Consider the following 21,011-nt stretch of genomic DNA (forward strand, 5'->3'; position numbering starts at 1 on the left):
TTGATAAAAGTCTATAAATACTGAAGTTGATGGTGCTCCAGTTTGGCCACTGTCCAAGTACTGAAACCAGTAAAGACTATAACAAATGTCCATACAAATGAATGACACAGATTGCTGATTTCATCAGTTTTAATCGTATCTGCTAAGTTTCATGTAAAGATTGCAAAAAAAAAAAAAAAAAGAAAATAATCATTTAAAGAAAAAACGAATTTTAATAAACAATTTAATTAACTAATAACATTTTTTGTGGCTTCTTTTTATTTTCAGCAACATTTGTGCCATCTGGTGTTGTTTGGCTGAAGATCCACAGCTTGTAACAACTATTGTTGACCAGCTGTTGGAAAATCTCCTTGCCCAGCGACCCTACGAGGAGCGAACAGATAATAAAGAATCATCCCACTATGCTTTGATTGGTCCACTTTCTGTGAGTCATTTCTTTGACCTTTCATTGGTCCATTTTCTGTGAATCAATTTCTAGTTATCTGATTGGTCCATGTTCTAACATGCTCCCCAATTTCATTCAATCCATTTTCTGTGCATTTGTTATTCATTTGATTGATCCATTTTCTATAAATCGATTTCTAACCATTTGACTGGTTCGTTTTCCCACCAAAATTTGTGAGCTATTTCATTGATTCATTTACTATAAATGAATTTCTAGCTATTTGATTGGTCCATTTTTTTTTTTTCTTTTTGTGATCACTTACAAGCTACTTGATCTCTGTTCTGTGTGAATCAGTTGCTACTTATTTCATTGGTTAATTTTCTTTGGAAGAATATCTTGCCTTTTGATTAGCCCAATTTCTGTGAATTAATTGCAAGTAATTTGACTTGTCCACTTTCTGTGTTAATCAAGCCTTTTAGCTTTTGATTTATCAACTTTCTAAGGCACAAAACTATTATTATCTAATTATATCCAAAATTCTATGTCATCTCAAAAAGCCATCTTCTACACCAATCAGTTTTATTACATTGTTTCACTAAAAGCATTTATATTTTCTGTTTTGGAATTGTGACACTTGAAGCAGATAAGACTATAAATAATGGCATGTAAAAATTGGGTTTTAAAAAACTTTTGGGTAAAAAAAAAGGTTGAAGGCTATCCATGGGACTTGAACCCACATCTTCTGTAAAAACATGACAGACATTCTAACATTTCCACACTGGCAACCTTCAGCAGTTTCAATCCAAAGGCTTTTTTAACCCAATATTTACACACTATTATATATAGCTTCATCTGCTCCAAGTTTCACCATCCCAAAAAGAAATATTTCATGTTTTTTCAGTTTCTAAATTATGAAGTCAACCATGTATCTACTTTTTACTTTCCATATTTCAGGTCATGTGTGCATTTGAGCAGATGTTGACAGTGGCACAAACTGAAAGTGTTGTCATTGACCAATTCCACAGACTCTTCTCAGCCATGATATTGATTGTTGGATCACTTGCCGGTGCGAAACCTCCAAGATCCACACGTGTAAGTGTGTGCCCTCTAACTTCTTGGTTTTAATTTGTAACTGATTCTATTATTTATAATTAAAATGAAACTGAAACTAAGCTATTTACTGCATATGTTAAAAACATCTTATATAGTGGTGATACTGCTGTTGTTGTCGTTTAACCCTTGGCCAGCTTTACTGAGCAATGTTGAATTAAGTCTCTTTCCAGGCCTAATGTCTTTTCTTGACAGATTGACTGAGGAAAAGCATACATAGAATCAAGTGTACCACTCAACTAGACATCAAAGTATTTGAAGCAGATTTAAACTCATAGCCTATAGGTTAAATATATCTGGGAATACACTATCCAATGTGTCTTTCTCTGCTTTTAAGCTTGTAGGATATAGTCTAAGGGAGATTCAGTTATTATGATCAAATTCTGTTGTTCTTTAGTTGCTCCAATCAAATTAACTGGAGTTGATCTGTGACACGGAAGTAACCTTTTGAATGGTGTACGTCAGAGAAATGGCCAAATAGTTATAGTATCATGCTACGAACCCATAGATCATGAGTTCATATCTATTGCAAGTGTTTTGTTAATTAGTTAATTGAGCAGTATACTTGATTCTATATATACACTTCTGTTCAGTTTGTCAGAAATAGATACTTGACCATCTGAAAAGAGAGTTAATTCTACATTATTTTGGTTCCCCGAATTCTCAGAAAAGAGCCATTATTGATCAATTTGAGTCAGAAAAGAGAATTGGAGCCAGTATCAATGAGCTTATTTCTATCTCAAATTAATGTTTATAATGGTTAAATGTTAACATTGAAAATATTGATTGATTAATAATTTTTTGTTCTTAATTTTTCAAACTATTTCCACAGAATGACAATGAACCTCGGAAAACCTCTGCCCTTGGAAATATTTCATTTATTCAACCCAGCAGGTGAAAAACAACTCTTCCTTTTTTTGATGATTTCCATCAACTTTTTAAAATAATTCATTTATCACAAGCATTGGTACAAAACTACTAGAGAGAGAATTTTGGGAATCACCTCAGCACTAATACAAGACTGGTGGTATATTTATTTCATCAAGGAAAAATACAAATGGCTCTATTGAGATCTGAACTCAACACACAGACATAAAAGACTACAATTAGGTATTTAGTCCAACACTCACTTGTATCTGCTGTTCACTGCCCTGATAATGCTTTTATGAAAGGCAAAGTTGACCACCGAGGTCAACTTCCCCTTTCAGTCTTTCAGAGTCCATAGAATATAGTACCAGCCTAGTACTGTAATTGGTGTATATATATATATATATATATATATATATATATACACACACATATATACATATACACATACATACATACTAGGAAGGGCATCCAGCTGTAGAAACTCTGCCAAATTTAGATTGGAGCCTGGTGTTGCCATCCGGTTTCACCAGTTCTCAGTCAAGTCGTCCAACCCATGCTAGCATGGAAAGCGGACGTTAAACGATGATGATGATGATGATGATGATATACATACACACATACATGAAATAGCATACACATATACAACAGATCAAATGGAAACACTGTTTTATTTTATCAATTACTCACAAACTAATCAATCTTTTACTCAGCCATATTATACCTGTTATAATGAAATAAAGAATACCTTCACAATATTTTATTACAGCCTCGTTGTGAAAGCTTTTGGAATGTTATTGGAGAGGGCAAACCTGAAAGACGTCACCAACTATCTACAGGAACATTCCTATTGGACGATGTTTGAAGACCCTGACAACTACCCTGAGGCCTTTACTGCACTTGCAAGGTGAGCTGCCTTTTTTATTGTTGTTGTTTAACCCCAGATCAGTTCTGATCAATTCAGACCTATGATCAAAACCTTTTCAATCACGATTGTCCATCCATCCATCTTCTCTGCCCTCTATTCTTTGGAGGGTCATGGGAGTAGAGTTCTCAGGCATCAAGTCCACAGAGTCTACCAGAAGCAACTGTCACTAGACTTTCTGGATGGATTCCCAAGTATGACTAACTGAAACTATGGATATTATCCAATCATTTTACTTGTTTTGGTCTGCACCAAGGTCTTGTACTGGTTGGCTCAACTTGGAGAATCTGTTTTGTGACTCTTTCTTGCAACATTCTAATCACATGTCCATAACACTGGTGCTGTGATCTGTCAATGTGGAGAGATAACAGCTCAACCTGGAGAAACTCCCTGATCTCCAGGCCAAGCACCCTGTCAAGTAATGTTACTGATGAAACAGATCAAATACCTTGCAGTATTTTTGTTCTTTCTCTTCATATTTGGAGTTCAAATCATGTTAGAATCAATTAAGGAAATGAAGTATCAGCCAAGTACTGGTATAAGGTATTTGACTGATCTCCATCCTTCCCCTTGTATGTGTCCTTGTGTCTGAGATAGACATACTTATTAACAGGGTTTTTTATTCCTATGGTGGAGAAAGAATGTCTAAATTATAATATAAATGCCAGATTACCTTTTGTTATAGTATAAAGTACTGGGATTTACAATGCTTATGTAATGTTAATCATAAATACATTCTATTTCAGTGCAGAGTTCAACCATGCATTGATCAATGTACTTCTCTTCAAATATAAATGCTATATTCATGTAGTGTTCATATTTCACGAGTGTTGATTAATACATGATTGAACTTTAATGAATACAATATAAAGTTTAAGCATGTATTCATTGATGTTCTTTTTATTGAATGTCAAAGCAATATTAATACTAAATATATGCAGAATATAAATCTGCCATTCAGTTTAAGCATGCATGCATCAATTCAGTCTAGTTTAGGCATGCAGCATGAATTTTATACCCGTTGAGAATGCCATTCAACAATGTGATTCACTTTAAGCATGTGATTGGTGATGCTTTTCTCATGGAATGTTAAAATAATGTGAATGCCCACCACATCCAGAATGCTATGTATTAGACAAGCATGCATTCATTTCTTATTTTCCCTTATCTCTTATCTTTTGGTTCCAGTTCTGTAAATCTTGAAATTAATGCAATATTTCCAAATTGGAATTTAAAAAGCAGACTATAAACATGGTTAGCCAAGAATTTAATATTTTTAGCTAAAAGTGCCAAAAAAAATGGCCTCTATTTGGTTGCTTGACCTGCTAGAAACAACATCCAAGTTTCCTTCATATATCCTACTACTTTTAAAAGAAGGACATCTGTGTATCTAAAGTAATATAATCATGAGTACACTATACCATTGGCTAATATAGGTTGATGGTAGCTAAAATACCATTGATCAGAGATCTGCTAACTTGTGACTGATGTAAAGTTAAACAATAGCAACAATAATATCACATTTTTAGACTACACTAGAACAATAGTTTAGATTATAGATGAACAATAAAGCTTAATTCAACCTGAAGATTATTGACGAGCTGCTGAGGAAATTTCAAGCTTGGATTAATAATTACTGAGGGTTTGGAAGATCAAGACAGATTGAGTGTTAACATAATCTAAAGTAGAGGAGTAGCAAAATATCATAACGATGACCTAAAGACCTTGCAGTATCTAGTTACAAATTTCATTGGTCTGAGTTCCAATTTCACCTGGGTTGGTTTTGCTTCTCATCTCCCTGTGTTCAATAATATAGGTATCTACAAGAAATATATACCACTGTCTGCCAAATTTACTATAGTCCCCTACCTTACAAAATTTTTAGTTTATGACGTGTGGACATGGCTGTATGGCTTAAAAGTTTGCTTCCCAACCACATGGTTTCAGGTTCAGTCCCACTGTGTGCTACCCTGGGCAAGTGTCTTCTACTGTAGCTCCATGCTGACCAAAGCCTTGAGAATGGATTGTATATTTCAACTTTGAACTATGAACTTTCAGTTGGGGTAACCACAACAATCAGTTCTATATTGTATAACCATCACCACAACAACAATATGTGATAATGATGTAGATTATAACAATGATGATGATGAGGAGGATGACAAATATTTACAACAAAGTTGACAATACAGACACATGTGTGGCTGTGTGAGAAAAAGCTTGCTTCCCAACCACATGGTTCCAGGTTCAGTCCCACTCTGTGACACCATGGGCAAGTACCTTGTACTATAGCCTTAGGCTGACCAAAGCCTTGTGAGTAGATTTGGTAGACAGAAACTGAAAGAAGCCTGTCATATATACGTGTGTGTGTGTGTGCCTTTGTATTTAGGTTTATCCCCCACCATCGCTTGACAACTGATGTTGGTGTGTTTACGTCCCCATAACTTACCAGTTTGGCAAAACAGACTGATAGAATTAGTATCAGGCTTTAAAAAAAAATAAGTACTGGGGTTGATTCATTCAACTAAAAATTCCTCAAGGCACTGCTCCAGCATGGCCACAGTCTTATGACTGAAACAAGTAAAAATAAAAGAATATACATACCTGATTAATTCAATCACTATATCATCACATACAGTAACCTAATTAGTTCAACTCTATCTTTTACAGAACTCTTTCACAAAACAACCCCAACTTTATACCTCAGATTGTTATTACTCTACACCCTGCTTTACCTAGTTATCATGAGCCCCAGAGAATAGTGACTGCTGCTTTCTATGCTGAGGTAAATCTATCTCTTATATTCTTTCTTTACTTTATTGATCTAGATGTCTTTCTTACTGTCTCTCTGTCTTTCTCTTTGTCAACATATCTATATATATATATTGCCAATTAACCACAGGCACTATATACTTGGTCTTCACTTCAGATTTATCATTATTCTTATTTTAATATCCTTTGTCTGAAATCTTTTGTCACACATCCTTTTGTCCGCTTCAACAATTCTCCTTCTGGTGTGTCTTCTCCTGTTCTGTTCAGTCCATTCTAAACAGAACAGTAGGAGGCACATGGAATAGAGTCATTGAAGAGGTCATGGGATGTGTGATGAAAAATTTCAGACAAAGAAACTAAAATAAGAATAATAATAAAGCTGAAATGAAGATCAAATATATAGTGTACATGTTTAATTGGCAAAATATGACCATCCCCAAGTATAACAATATATATATATACTTATCTATATATATACATATATATATATATATATATATATATATATATATATATATATATATATATATATATATATACACAGATGTTTATGAATTTGTGTTGCAAGATTCCTGATGTGAACCTATGTTGAAACACATATCGTTGTATTTCATGATGGTCATTTTTTCTTTGCCAAATGAATACACACACTAATAGTGCAAGTGTTTATTTGGCAAACAAAAAACAAAATGACCATCCCACAATACAATATATATATATATATATATATATATATATATATAGGTATGTTGATCAAACAAGAAAAATAGAACTCAAAATATGAGTATATGTATATAAATATATATATGTGTGTGTGTATTTGTGTGTGTGTGTGTGTGTGTGTGTGTGTGTGTATATATATATATATATATATATATATATATATATATATTGTTTGCCTGCATAACTATCTGCCTGCTCGCTTGCCTTTCATTTAATCTGTTGATAATTTGTCAATGTTTTTATATCTATTTTTCTGTATGTTTATCTGTTGATCTGCATGTCTGTCTGACTATCTATTTCCTATCTTTGACTCCCTGTTTATCAGTCAGTCTACTTGCCCCTATACCTCTGTCTGTATTGTTCATCTACAAGATTATCATCTAACTGTCTGTCAGACTGTTTGTATTTGTCTACATTACCATTTATATATTTTTGTCTGTCTTCTTTCTCTTTCTATCTCTCTATATTATTGCTTCATGCACACTGTAATCCACACACACGCACACTTCAAATATTATTACTTATTTCACACTACTCCAAATTGTCACAGTAATGAATTACAACACCATAAAATACTCACAACTCCACAATGTACCCACAACTGCACAAAATACCCTCAATACTACAACATACCTACAACACTACAAAATTCCCATGACACCTCAAAGTACCCACAACACTCATTTCACCCACATTAACACAGTTCTTTAACTCTTTAACATCTAAACTGGCCATATCCGGCCTAAATATTCCACCTGTTTTATGATCAGACTAAACAGATCCAGCGTCCCACCCCTACCTTACAATGTTATTCCAAAAATAAACAATTGCATCACTGAAATCTTGAAGCTATAACATAATGCATGATTCATTCAAAAACAATAGGAATAAATGAGCATGACATTTGACTGAGTAATCTGAATAGTTAAGAAGGGTTAAGTAATTCTACTAATGATGAAATTTAAATATATCTAATGAAACAGTCACCATCTGATGAATCCATGTAACAAATCACTTACCCTGCCCTAGTCACAGCAACCATATCTATTCACTGACATATAAGCCAATGATGGTACCCTTATGTGGTTGATTACTTTGCTAGATGTAGTAGTCAAAACTCAAATAATACTTCATTTTAAAATATAGGAAAAGACACAGTAGATGATTTAGTTCTAGATAAATTATCTGAAACAAAACGATAGATGACCACTGTTGGAAAGGCTTTTGATCATATCTCTGCTTGATCAGAGTTGATCTAGAGCTAAACAACAGCATTCATTGCCACCTCTTTACTATATCTCACATCCCAAACATCTTGGAAGGCTTGTGAACATTATGTGCATAGCTCTTCCATCCAGACTGAACAAATTTGAGGGCTTGTGAGTGTCACAGGCATAACCCTTTCAGCCAGATCAAACCCTGTACAAAATTCCATTTCTTCCTCCCCAGAACTACAATATTATTGAATTCCTTCCCTGCCCAGAATTTTGCTGTAATCATTGACCTTACAAGTCAACATCAACTACAAATAAACCAAACCACTTTAAGGGAGCCCTGTTTCTAGGGAGAAGGTTGAGAAGAAGGGTTAGTTTCTATGATCTTTGAAAGTTCTTTCTACCAACATCTTGATAATAATACTATCTGAGAAGAAAAGATTTGAAAAAGTGGTTAGGGTACAGCTTGTGGATTATGGCATGACTGGACATAAGTGGAAGTAGCATTCAGAGAAGCAGAGGCCATTATAGTTAGTTAGTTCTCTCTGTGCTATGGGGCCATAAGTCTGCAACATGATCTCTCCGACCATCTCAGTTTTCTGCCACTGTTCTGGTCTCATTCTAGCTTCTCCACCTTTCTTATCTCCTTCCCTTGTTGATGGTCCTTCACCATGTGGTTTTAGGGCACCCTGCTGCTCTTTACCCCTCAGGCTAACACTTTAGTGTCACCATACAATCACTTTCTTGATCTTTTCAGAGGACATGTCTGGTCCACTTCCAATGTCTGCATCTTATTTCATCCCCTACCCCCATAAAAATTGAGTTGATTACAGAAACTGCAACAAATCAAAACCTACCCAATTCTGGCAAAACCATGATTATGGACAGGATAGTGACTGGAAGCAGAATGTCACCAATGGCGCAAAACCAAAACTCATTATAGTACTAGTGATAAAAAGACAGAGTGTGGGGAAAGTATGTCTGTGGATCAGAAATTGTAGTGTGTTGGTGAGTGAGTCTTTGTTGATCAATCTGGTTATCTCTTTTTTGAAAAGGCTACAAGCATTGCTCCTCCTCCACTTCTGGAGTACTTACGTTTAAAAGATATTGGTGGGTGTACACAATAACAACAACAATTCAATAACCTTAACTATGGAATGATAATCAAAAATTTATCTTACAATTGTTGATGTCACCCACTGTAACACTAAATAACACCACCACCATCACCACTATTACCACCACCACTATCACCGTCACCACTATCACCACCCCCACCTCTATTCTACCCCCTTCCAACACTTTTGTAAATTGTTTTTTTTTTTATGTAAATTGTTCTTTTTTTTGTAAATTGTTTTTCATGTCTTAACTATATTTTTACAGCTCATCAACCAGAAATGTCCAGAGAAAACAGTTCTTATTGAATCAATTATCAATGGTTTATTGAGTCGGATGGTGGACAGCTCCCATATAGTTCGAATGTATTGTATACGAGGCCTCGGTAATATTGCCAGCATGGGTAAAGACTTAGTAAGTAGAAATAATAGTGTTGTCTCTAATTACTGAAGACATAAAGAGCATATGGTATTCTTATGTCCAATGATATAAAGATATACAATATCAATTGTGCTAAATATGGAGTTATGATAGTTTGGATGTTAAGTTATATGATGGATTTAGAGTTATGATGTATTGGATAAGAAATTATTATTGTATCGGTGTGAAGGTTATGACATTTAGTTATGTGTTGGTTGTGGAATTATGATGTCCTGGATTTTGAATTATATTAATTTGGATGTAGTTATAACATGTTGGATAAAAAGTTTAGGATATGTTGCTTGCAGGTTTATGATAGTTTGGATGTGTAGTTATGATGTGTTGGATATGGAGTTATCATAATTTGAATGTGGAGTTATATGTTGGATGTGCAGTTATGATATGTGGAATAGGATTTATGACATAGCAGATACAGATTTATCACATATTGAATGTGGAGTTATTATGTGTTGTAAATGTTGGATATGGAGTTGTGACATTAAATGTTGGATGTAGTCTTAAGATGATGTATGTGAAGTTTTATGATGGTGAATGTGAAGCCTTAAAGTGGTGGATCTGAAGTCATGAGATGTTGGATGTGAAATCTTAAGATGTTGAATGTAAAGTTTTAAGATGTTGGTTGTAATGTCTTAAGATGTTGGTTGTAAAGTCTTAAGATGTTGGTTGTAAAGTCTTAAGATGTTGGTTGTAAAGTCTTAAGATGTTGGTTGTAAAGTCTTATGATGCTAGATGTGAAGTCTTATGTTGTTGGATGTGAAATCTTAAGATGGTGGATGTGAAGACTTGAAGTTCAATACGGTGTTGTAAGAAGTTAGGTGTGATGTTAGGAAGTTATTAATGTAAAGTTAGGATACAATGAATGTGAAGTTATGAGAGGGATGTATAGTTACAATAGGTTCGCATGTATATTATTTAGACTGAAGATATGGAGTTATGAAAGCTACCAATGACCTCACTAATATGACCTGGGAGTCTTAAGATGGTGGATGTGAAGTTTTATGATGTTGGATGTGAAGTGTTAAGGTGGTGGATCTGAAGTCACGAGATGTTGGATGTGAAATCTTAAGATGTTGAACGTAAAGTCTTAAGATGTTGGATGCAAAATCTTAAGATGGCAGTGAGCTGGCAGAATCATTACCACGCTGGGCAAAATGCTTAGTGACATTTTGACCATCCTTACATTCTGAGTCCAAGTTCTGCCAAGGTTGACTTTACCTTTCATCCTTTCAGGGTCGATAAAATAAGTATCAGTTGTACACTAGGGGTCAATGTAATCAACTATCCCCCTTCCCCCAAATTGCTGGCCTTGTACCAAAATTTGAAATCAATATGACTTGGGAGCTACCAGCTCAAAAGGTCAGTAGGAGGTCAGTAGTTCCCATCTTGTCACTAGTGGTATACTGTATCCAGGAATTAGCCTCTAAATTCTTAAATGTCCTGTTCAATTACCTAATTATCAGCATGTTTTTTGTACCTGTTTGTATGGTGAAGAGGACCAGATCCCATAAATCTTTGCATACTACTTTCGTAAGTGGGATTGATGTGGTGATTGATATTACCCAGTCAGAATATATGTGCAAATCCTTCTACCTGACAGGTAATTCTGATGTGATGTAATTGATGTTATCCTGTCTGAACATCTACACTCCCTTTTACCAGACTGGTAAGATTGATGTGACTGATGTTGCCCAGCCCAAACGTATGCAGGGAAAACTACAAATGGGGAGAGAAAGCCAAGTATTTGGTCCAAGTACTTGAAATAAAACTACATGGTATCCACAAAGTCTGGGTACATGGAGTAAATAAAATCATAACATAAACAATTAAATATAAGAAATAATAATTTCTTAAAGTATGTGTTAATCCCCATGTACCCAGACTTTGTGGACACCCTGTATAATTGCCAAGGGCACCAAATATCAGTGATTGTGTTAAGGTGGACTTGCTACTTCATTGAAAAACTAAAAATATAAACAGGCCTTGGTGTTTGTTATCAGGGTATCAACCTTGATAGGTTTTTCAACTGGGAAAGAAAGATAAGATAATTTGAATAGAGATTTGTATGTAGAAATGAGGCTGAGGTTTAACATAGTAAGGATTTGTTGAAAGGGGTGGTTGGTGCATAGACATAACACATTGCTCTCTTCAAGACTACCCAGTGTGGAGCCTTCATGTAGATACTCAACATGCTGAAATAGCCAGGAATTTCTCCTTCAACTCACACCCTACCATATGATAAAAAAACACATTGGATTATAGATAACTAAATTACAACAGGTATATAGTCCATTTTTTGTATTATAGTGCATTGTTGTACCATTCAAAACTTTTTATTCTTTACAAACAATACACAATGCTTCAAGCGAACTACAATACTCTCACATTGGATAATATTACTGAGGTGCCTGATTCAAGAAGAAAAGATGGTATAATAATGGCTAAATGCACCTTTGTTCATAATCCTGTTTGCTCCTTCAGGGCTGATCTGGGACTTAATAACAGCAACATCTGATTTTGGGGCGTCTTCAGCAGAGTTTACTCCACTGTAAGCATTTATATCATCATCCACATTTCTTCCTGTAGATATTGACCTGCATATGTTTGGGCTGGGCATTGACCACCTCAGTCTAAACTACTCTGTGGAATTAAGGCCTGCAAAGGTTATGATGAAGATGGGGCTATTCCTTTACCCCAAATCAGGGGTTTTCAAACTTTTTGACTTGCGGACCCCTTTGTATTTCAGGCTTTACCTTAGGGACCCCCTTTTAAACGCTTATGAAATTTATACATAAATATTTGCTTAAAATAACATATATTTTTACATTTATTTATTTAACAGTATTTAACAAATAGGTTTATTGTCAATTAAAAGATTTCAATTAAAAAACATATATAAAATCAAATTGCCCATAAAAAGTATTTGCTCTCCACAGACTCCCTGTCTTGTCCTTACGGACCCCCTGTGGTCCGCGGACCACAGTTTGAAAACCCCTGCCCCAAATGACATAAAAAAAAAACAACCCAAAAAAGTAACATTTTTCTTTCTATTTCCATTCTCTGCTGCGATGAAGATTCAGAAATATTCTACAACAGTACTGTCAGCTCTGATGTCTGGTCTTGATGATAAAGAAGACATTAATGACAACATCACAATGGAGGCAATGGGAGGTCTGTCTCGGGTCATGTCAGTTATTGATGAGGAGGACATACGTTCAATCCTCATCAATGTCATCCTTAAAATTCGTCCGTGTTTTGAGAAGGTAAGTTTTTTTTTTTTTTTCGTTGATGTTATCATCATCAACATAAGTACCATCATCATCATTATCATCGTCATAGCAGCAGCAGCAGCATCATTATTATCACCATCTTCATCATCATCATCAACTGTTATCTGTAGTAGCAATATTACCATTACTGTGGTTATCATCATAATCGTCATATCATCCTCTTCATCATCACCATTAATATTACCATCATCATCATTATCATCCTCATAGCAATTATCATAACTAACATCATCTCAATTATTGTCTGCAGCAGCAGCATCATTATTATCACCATCATCATCATCATCATCAACTGTTATCTGTAGCAGCAATATTACCATTACTGTGGTTATCATCATAATCGTCATATCATCCTCTTCATCATCACCATTAATATTACCATCATCATCATCATCATCATCATTGATCTTTGTATGCAAGTGTAGGTGTGTGTAAGTGTATGTACTCTTTTACTGGTTTTTGAGTCAGTGATATGTTGCCATGCTGGAGTACCACCATCAGTGCTGTTGTAGAATTCATTAGATAAACCAATTTTGAATGCCCAACTTCAAATAGATAAACCAATTTTGAATGCCCAACTTCTCTTCTACTGTTGACTACCCTTTATGGCAATGTAAGCTGCTGAGGAAGAAGTGTCTGCTTCCATCCAAAGAATTTAGTAACATTCATACCTCCAGGCAAAAATCCATCTTTCAAAAGTTTTCAGTCTGCTCTCACAAACATATATGATATTCCTCTCACCTTATTATTAATAATAATCTTTCACTTTCTCTCTTCTTTCTCCCTGTTCTCCATCTCTACAGGAAGTGCCTTGTGTGCGTGCTGAAGCAATCCTCCTGTTTGGCAATTTGTCCAGATTTGGAGGAGGACAATCAAAAGCAGCCATACTGGAACAAATTCATTCAAATTTTGTTAGTTTGTTGTTACATTTAAATGATGCTGAGGTGGATGTACGCAAGGTAAAAATCTACTCCTGAAACAATTCACATTTAATTTTATAATTTTGTGATGATACTTCCTTTTTGTGTTTAGTTTGCAAGATTCTTGATGTGAATTTGTGTGTTGAAACAAATTTTGTTGTAGAGTGTTATAGTTCGCTTGAAGCATTGTAATATTGAAGAAGGTAAAAACAGAAAAAATAGAAAGCTTCTAACAATGCAGAAAGTTTTATAAAACCTTTATATTTCAGGTGCAAAGGCCCATATTCGGAAGAAAAACAGTCTGGGAAATGTTCAGTTATGCAGGTTCTATTAACCCATTCAAATCCTCTGGCATTATGTAGCAGCAGCAGTCACTCTCCAAACATAGGTTTAATCAATGCTCCAAGCATTGTAGCAATAGTTGGAAGTTTGTTTACACCAACACTTGAAGCATCAATTCCACTAATGGTTGGAGAGTGACTGCTGCTGCTACATAATGCCAAGGGATTTGAGTAGATTAACAGAACCTGCATAACTGGACATTTTCCAGACTGTTTTTCTTCTGAAGATTAGCCTTTGTGCCTGAAATATAAAGGCTTTATAAAACTTTCCATATTGTCAGAAGCTTTCTATTTTCTCTCTTTTTATCTTCTTCAAACACAGTCATGCATGTCTGCACCTATTAGTGTTAATGCAAAATATATTCAAACAATGATCACATATGTAGATAGAATATTTAGCAATATAAAATATACTGAAGTACCAACTAACTGTGTGGAGGAAGGCGTTCACACACAGAAGTGCATAGCAACACAATTTCTATCAGATATTGGTGGTTATAACAGTTTACAGTACAAAATGCATACCTATATTGACTATGTAAACAGAGAAATTCATTCTCACACATATATTGTTACATAGCCTTGTAACTTCTATTAAATATTTATACCAGTAATAGATAATAATGCACATTTAACCACTGATACAGCAAAGAAACATATTCACACATACATAAGTACTTAGGAACACAACTTCTATCAAACATTGGTGGCTGTAATAGTTAATATCTCTTTTTTTATTTTTTACTTATTTCAGTTGTTGAACTGTGACCATGCTGGGACACATCCTTGAAGGGTGTAGTTGAGATAATCAATTCTAGTACTTATTTTAAAGTCTGGTGCTTATTCTATTGGTCTCTTTTGCCAAACCGCTAAGTTACATCGGTATAAACACCCAACACTGGTCATCAAGCAGTGGATGGGTACAAACAAAAACACACACATGCACACATAATATACACATAGGTGGAATTCTGGTTTAAGCATCCCGTATAACCTCTGATGGCTCTTTTATTTTTTGGAATTTTCAGAAAATTGTTGTCAATTTGTATTCTATACATGGGAATTCATGCAATTTTGAAAGAAAATTTTTTTGTATGTGATTTAAGGGTGACTTAGCTGTTGTTTTTAGTACATCTCATGACCACATGTTACCTTGCTCATTTCTTGATGTTTTTCAATATTTTTCTCGCCATAAACATTTAATGGAATGATGATGCACCCAGGGGTGCTCCATTGCTGGGACTTAAGCAAAAGCTTCAGACTCTCTTTACTCTTTCACTTGTTTCAGTCATTTGACTGTGGCCATGCTGGAGCAAATCGACCCCAGGACTTATTCTTTGTAAGCGCAGTACTTATTCTATCGGTCTCTTTTGCCGAACCACTAAGTTACAGGGACGTAAACACACCAGCATCGGTTGTCAAGCGATGTTGGGGGGACAAAGACAGACACACAAACATATGCACACACATACATATACATATATACATATATACGACAGGCTTCTTTCAGTTTCCATCTACCAAATCCACTCACAAGGCTTTGGTCGGCCCGAGGCTATAGTAGAAGATACTTGCCCAAGGTGCCACGCAGTGGGACTGAACCCAGAACCATGTGGTTGGTAAGCAAGCTACTTACCACACAGCCACTCCTGCACCTATATTTTAAACTGTCCATATTTTAAACTCTGATTTTAAAGTAAAATTCAAAAACCCGTGGAAATTTTAGGATTTGTGGGAGCAGGGTTAAGAAATAGAAGGAGAACATTTTTTTTCCATATTTGTATGAATTCTTGTGTAGAACATAAATTTGCAAAAATTTTCTGAAAATTCCAAAACCAGAATTCCATCTACACACATACACATGCATGCACACACACGCACGCACACACATGTATATATGTATGTATGTATGTATGTATACACATATATACAGTGAGTTTCCATCTACCAAATTCCCTCCGAAGGCATTGGTCAGCCTGGGGCTATAGTAGAAAACACTCCCCTAGGGTGTTGCACAGTGGGATTGAACCTAAACCTGCATATTTCCAAAACAAGCTTCTTAACCACACAGCCATACTTGCACCTATTAGTATGAAAATATAGTCAAATACAAACTCTTTATGTAGATTTAGTAGTTAGCAATAAAAAAAATAGTCAAATACTGACCACATGTATAATTGTATTAATTGGTAGTGTAAAAATAAGCAAATACTAATCATATATGTATATAACAAAATTTCATTTGTTAACTTTCTTGTTAATATTCATTAACATAGTTTTGATTATGTTAATTGAAAAGGCGAGTTGTGTTTTTCTTTTTTAGCCCTAAGTCAACTCCAATAAACCAAACCTATAATCAAAGATATTCAAGCCATGCCCTCCTATCTTTCTTCTAGGCCAACTATATTCAAAGGTTACATGATTCAATGTATCCTTTCTTCTTTAAGAAAATTGGGTGTGATATAAGGAGATACTGGCTGCTATTTCTAGCAGCTCAAGCGACCATATAGAGGCTCGCATGCTGGTTGATGAGGCAGCAGGAACGAAACCACTGGTTTTCTCCTTTAGGCAGGATTAATATCATGTTACCTATGAATGCCATGGTTATTACGTCAGTCCTGATGAAGCAAATCCATGATTAAAGACATTCTATCAGTGGCCAACCATCCTTCTGTTTTTTTTTTTATTGTTTCCTTTTGCATTCCGCATTCTCAGCTTATTGAAGACCATATCATCCATTGTGTCCTTCCTTTTTCTTAAGGTAATAAGGTGTAATTTGAAGGAGACTTGGCTGCTATTTCTGGTGGAAGAATGAAATACATGGCTCACTTGTGTCAGTGGTGGCAGTGGTGGTGGTGGCAGCAGTGGTGGTTGTGGGGGATAGTGATATCATAGTGGTGGAGGTGTCGGTAGTGGTGATTAAAGTGGTATAATAGTAGTAGTGGTGGTGGTGGTGGTGGTGGTGTTTGTAGTGACGATGTGGCGAGCTGGCAGAATTGTTAGCACGCCAAGCGAAATGCTTAGCAGTATTTTGTCTGCCGTTATGTCCTGAGTTCAAATTCTGCCATGGTTGACTTTGCCTTTCATCCTTTCAGGGTTGATTAAATAAGTACCAGTTACATACTGGGATCGATTTAATTGACTTAATCCCTTTGTCTGTCCTTGTTTGTCCCTTCTATGTTTTGCCCCATGTGGGCAATAAAGATATAAATATTTTAAAATTTTCTATTTCCAGGCTTGTAAATTCACATTGCGGTCATTGGGATCATTATTAGACTGCCCAAAGATTGATGAGAAGTTCCAAAAGCTTCTCTTAGATGATGCCAACTTGTATTACGGAGAATTCATGAACGACATTTCCAAACTAATCGTAAGAGCAAGTTTTATGGTTTTATTGTTGTTGTTGTTGTTGTGGTGGAGGTAATAATGATAATTGTTGTTGTTGATTAATCCTATATCAATCCTAACTGAGTAGACCTCTGATTAACAGTCATGATCCATGCATACAAGCTTGTCGATTCAGGTACTGGTGCTGCATAAACACACCTGTGCTGATGCTGTGTAGATGCACCCATGCCAGTGCTGCATAGATGTATTCATGCTAGTGCAGCATAAATGCACCTGTGCCACTGCTGCATAAATGCATCCATGCTGCTGCATAAATGCACCTATGCCAGTGCTGCATAGACACACTCATGCCAGTGCTGCATAAGCGCACCCATGCTGGTAGCACATAAAAGTCACCCACTACACTCTGTTAAGTGTTTGGTGCTAGGAAGGGCATCCAGCCATAGAAACTATGCCACAACAGATAACTGGAGTTTGAACAGCTCCCAGCAAGCCAGCTCCATGTCAAGCCATTCAACTCATGCCAGCATGGAAAGCAGATGTTAAACAATGTTAATGGTGATGATGATGATCACACACACGTATAGTTGTCATCATTATCATCAATTTTTGCATTCCATACTGACATGGAGTGGATAGATGGTTTGACAGAATCCAGTTAGCAAGATGACTGCATTGAACTCCATTGTCTGTTTTGGCATGATTTCTATAGCTGGATGTCAACTACCTAATGTCAACTAATGTCAACTACCCTACAGAGTGTACTGGCTGCTTCTTTCATGGCAGTAGCTCTAGAGAGGTCACCAAGTAACTCGCAAGATGAGACTCCTTGACTGAGAGTGGTAGCTTTGTGCCAGTTGTTGGGTGACTGAAATATAATAAAGGAACAAGAACAGATGTGTTGCTATAGAGGAGATACATGACTACTCCAACACACACACACAGAATTCATAAAACACAAAAGACAGGGACAAGTGGTGTAGACAACAAACAGATGTATTAGTTCAATGCTCAGGAAGTGAAAAAGTCTTTAATGTTTCGAGCCTACGCTCTTCCACAGAAAGGAACACAGAAAGAAACTGGGATATATATATATATATATATATATATATATATATCAGATACTACTTTCTTCAACATATCCTTCTTAGTCCAAGACAGCACTTGGCTGGTACTTTATTTTATTGTCTCCTGGAAGAATGAAAGGCAAAGTTGACCTCAGCAAAATTTGAAGTCAAAACATAAAGGGCTGCAACTAAACACATTTTGTTTGATACTTGAATGATTCTGTCCATACACTGCATTTATAAACACACACACACACACACACACATGTGTATGTTGTATCTATCTGTGGGTCAATGCCAGTGCTGCCTGACTGGCTCCCCCATGTCAGTGGCACTTAAAAAGCACCATTCAAACATGGTTGATGCCAGTGCCCCCTGACTGACTCCCATGCCAGTGGCATATAAAAAGCACCATCTGAACGTGGTCGATACCAGTGCCATCTGACTGGCTCCCATACTGGTGGCACATAAAAGCATCCACTACACTCTCAGAGTAGTTGGCATTGGGAAGGGCATCCAACTGTAGAAACCTTTCCAGATCAGATTGGAGCCTGGTGCAGCCTACTGGCTTGCCAGTCCTCAGTCAAACCGTCCAACCCTTGCCAGCATGGAAAACAGACGCTAAACAATGATGATGATGATGTTATATATATATATATATATATGTTAAATCTTTGAACGAGGTATTAACAGTAACTGCACGATAAAGTGAAGTATATTTGCCACTTAAATGTGGCTGACCCCGAGGGGTGGATGTTACTGTTGCTTTTAGATGTGTGTCGATAGCCAGCTGGAGGAGATGTCCTCCTGGGGCTAAAAGCAACAGTAACATCCACCCCTCGGGGTCAGCCACATTTAAGTGGCAAATATACTTAACTATATATATATATATATATATATATATGTATGTATAATAAAAGCATCGAAGAATAAAGTAAGCGATATTGATTTTAATACACTGTTTACAACTGTTTCACTACTTCACATTTTAACTACTCCTGCATCATGTTTGTTAGTGTGTTGGCAATTATTGATTCTGTTTTCTGCACTGTGTAAATAGTTTTTTCTTGTACATATGGTAATTGATTCATCAGATCATTGCAAAGAGCAATAAGCTGATTAATTTGGTGACTTCACCAATAAGTATTCTCATCACTTTCAAAAGTGGGCACATCTTAATAATCTTATTCATTCAAGGCAAAGATGGGAAGAAATAGAAGCAGAAATAATTTGACAAAATAATTGACTCGGTTCCACTTTATTCAGTGTTTCATAGACACAAATTAGCATGTACATTTTTAGATGTATGTCTGAAGATGTAGCTGCTTATCTGTGCTTATGAAACTTTAAGAAATGTAAAGTCGAATCAATGTGTTGTTAAATACAACTCCAACTAATGTTGAGTAATACTTTCTTTTGATTGTTCATCTACCTGTCTTTTTATCTCTCTATTTACACACACACACACACACACACACACACACACATATATATATATATATATATATATACTCTCTCTCTCTCTCTCTTTCACACACACATGTGCAAATGTGCATACACATACATGTATGTAATTACATAAGCTGCAATGTATAACTAAAAAGAAATAAACTACTTGATACATTTAGTTTATCTATTCATTTGTTAGAAGGTGAAGTTTCACTCTTTTGCTATACTGAATTTCTTGACCAGACATCTTTTCCCCAGTGAGAAAGTGAAACTCCAACTTTTAGCAAATGAATTTACACTCGTGCACTTAAATCTTCATTGATGACATTAACCATCTTCTTCATTTGTGGTTCTTTTCCTAACTCACAACCTTACCTTTGATGTGCAGCTCCAGTTGCAAACAGATAGATAAATTTAGTATATTTGCAGATTTGGAGGAAGCAGATTCAACTTTCACAGACACACACACACACACACACTCTCTCTTTCTCTCTCTCTCTCTCTTTCTCTCTTTCTTGTTATTTGCATTGATTTTCTGTTTTTTGCTTCAGATTAAGGAAATGCCAGACAAAATTAACCAATACTTGTTGTCTTGTATGTCATTCTACAACAGTATTTGGGCAGAAATTCGTGCCAATTCCGCTATGTTTTCAGGTAACGACAATACTTAAATGATTTTTGGCTGTCTTTCCTAAAGCAAAATTTCCATCCCTCAATTATTTCACATATAGTTTCTATATATCTCAACATTTACTGAATAATTTTATAATCATCATCTTCATTTTATATGTTTTTCCATGCTAGAATAGGTTTGGCAGGTCTTTTCTAGCAAAGTAACTTTACTCTTGTCACGGTCCAACAGTCGTCATAGTTATTTTTTTGTGAAGATCACCATCTTCATATCAACCATTACCATTTTTTCCACACGTCCTATTCCTAAAACCCTTCCCATTTGGATCATTTGACAATTTTTCACTTCTTCACCAAGCTATGAGCCTTCACGCACAATACATGACCAGGCAGAAGTACAGTTATGTGGTAAAAAG

General features: G+C 35.7%; 1 protein-coding gene across 2 annotated transcripts in view; it reads left to right on the forward strand.

Annotated features, from left to right (window-relative positions):
- Nucleotides 1-21,011, forward strand: part of LOC106878368 (maestro heat-like repeat-containing protein family member 1) — a 97,173-nt gene that overhangs the window by 59,398 nt on the left and 16,764 nt on the right. For both annotated transcript variants that reach the window (XM_089338162.1, XM_089338164.1), the window contains exons 30-39: nucleotides 268-424; nucleotides 1,340-1,477; nucleotides 2,328-2,389; nucleotides 3,132-3,269; nucleotides 5,958-6,072; nucleotides 9,380-9,526; nucleotides 12,625-12,813; nucleotides 13,644-13,799; nucleotides 17,337-17,471; nucleotides 20,517-20,619. In XM_089338162.1, the coding sequence (XP_089194288.1) occupies nucleotides 268-424; nucleotides 1,340-1,477; nucleotides 2,328-2,389; nucleotides 3,132-3,269; nucleotides 5,958-6,072; nucleotides 9,380-9,526; nucleotides 12,625-12,813; nucleotides 13,644-13,799; nucleotides 17,337-17,471; nucleotides 20,517-20,619 (1,340 nt within the window). The remainder of the gene's footprint in view (nucleotides 1-267; nucleotides 425-1,339; nucleotides 1,478-2,327; nucleotides 2,390-3,131; nucleotides 3,270-5,957; nucleotides 6,073-9,379; nucleotides 9,527-12,624; nucleotides 12,814-13,643; nucleotides 13,800-17,336; nucleotides 17,472-20,516; nucleotides 20,620-21,011) is intronic.

Source organism: Octopus bimaculoides, chromosome 20 (genome assembly GCF_046866305.1).
Source record: "Octopus bimaculoides isolate indiv1 chromosome 20, ASM4686630v1, whole genome shotgun sequence".
Lineage (NCBI taxonomy): Eukaryota > Metazoa > Mollusca > Cephalopoda > Octopoda > Octopodidae > Octopus > Octopus bimaculoides.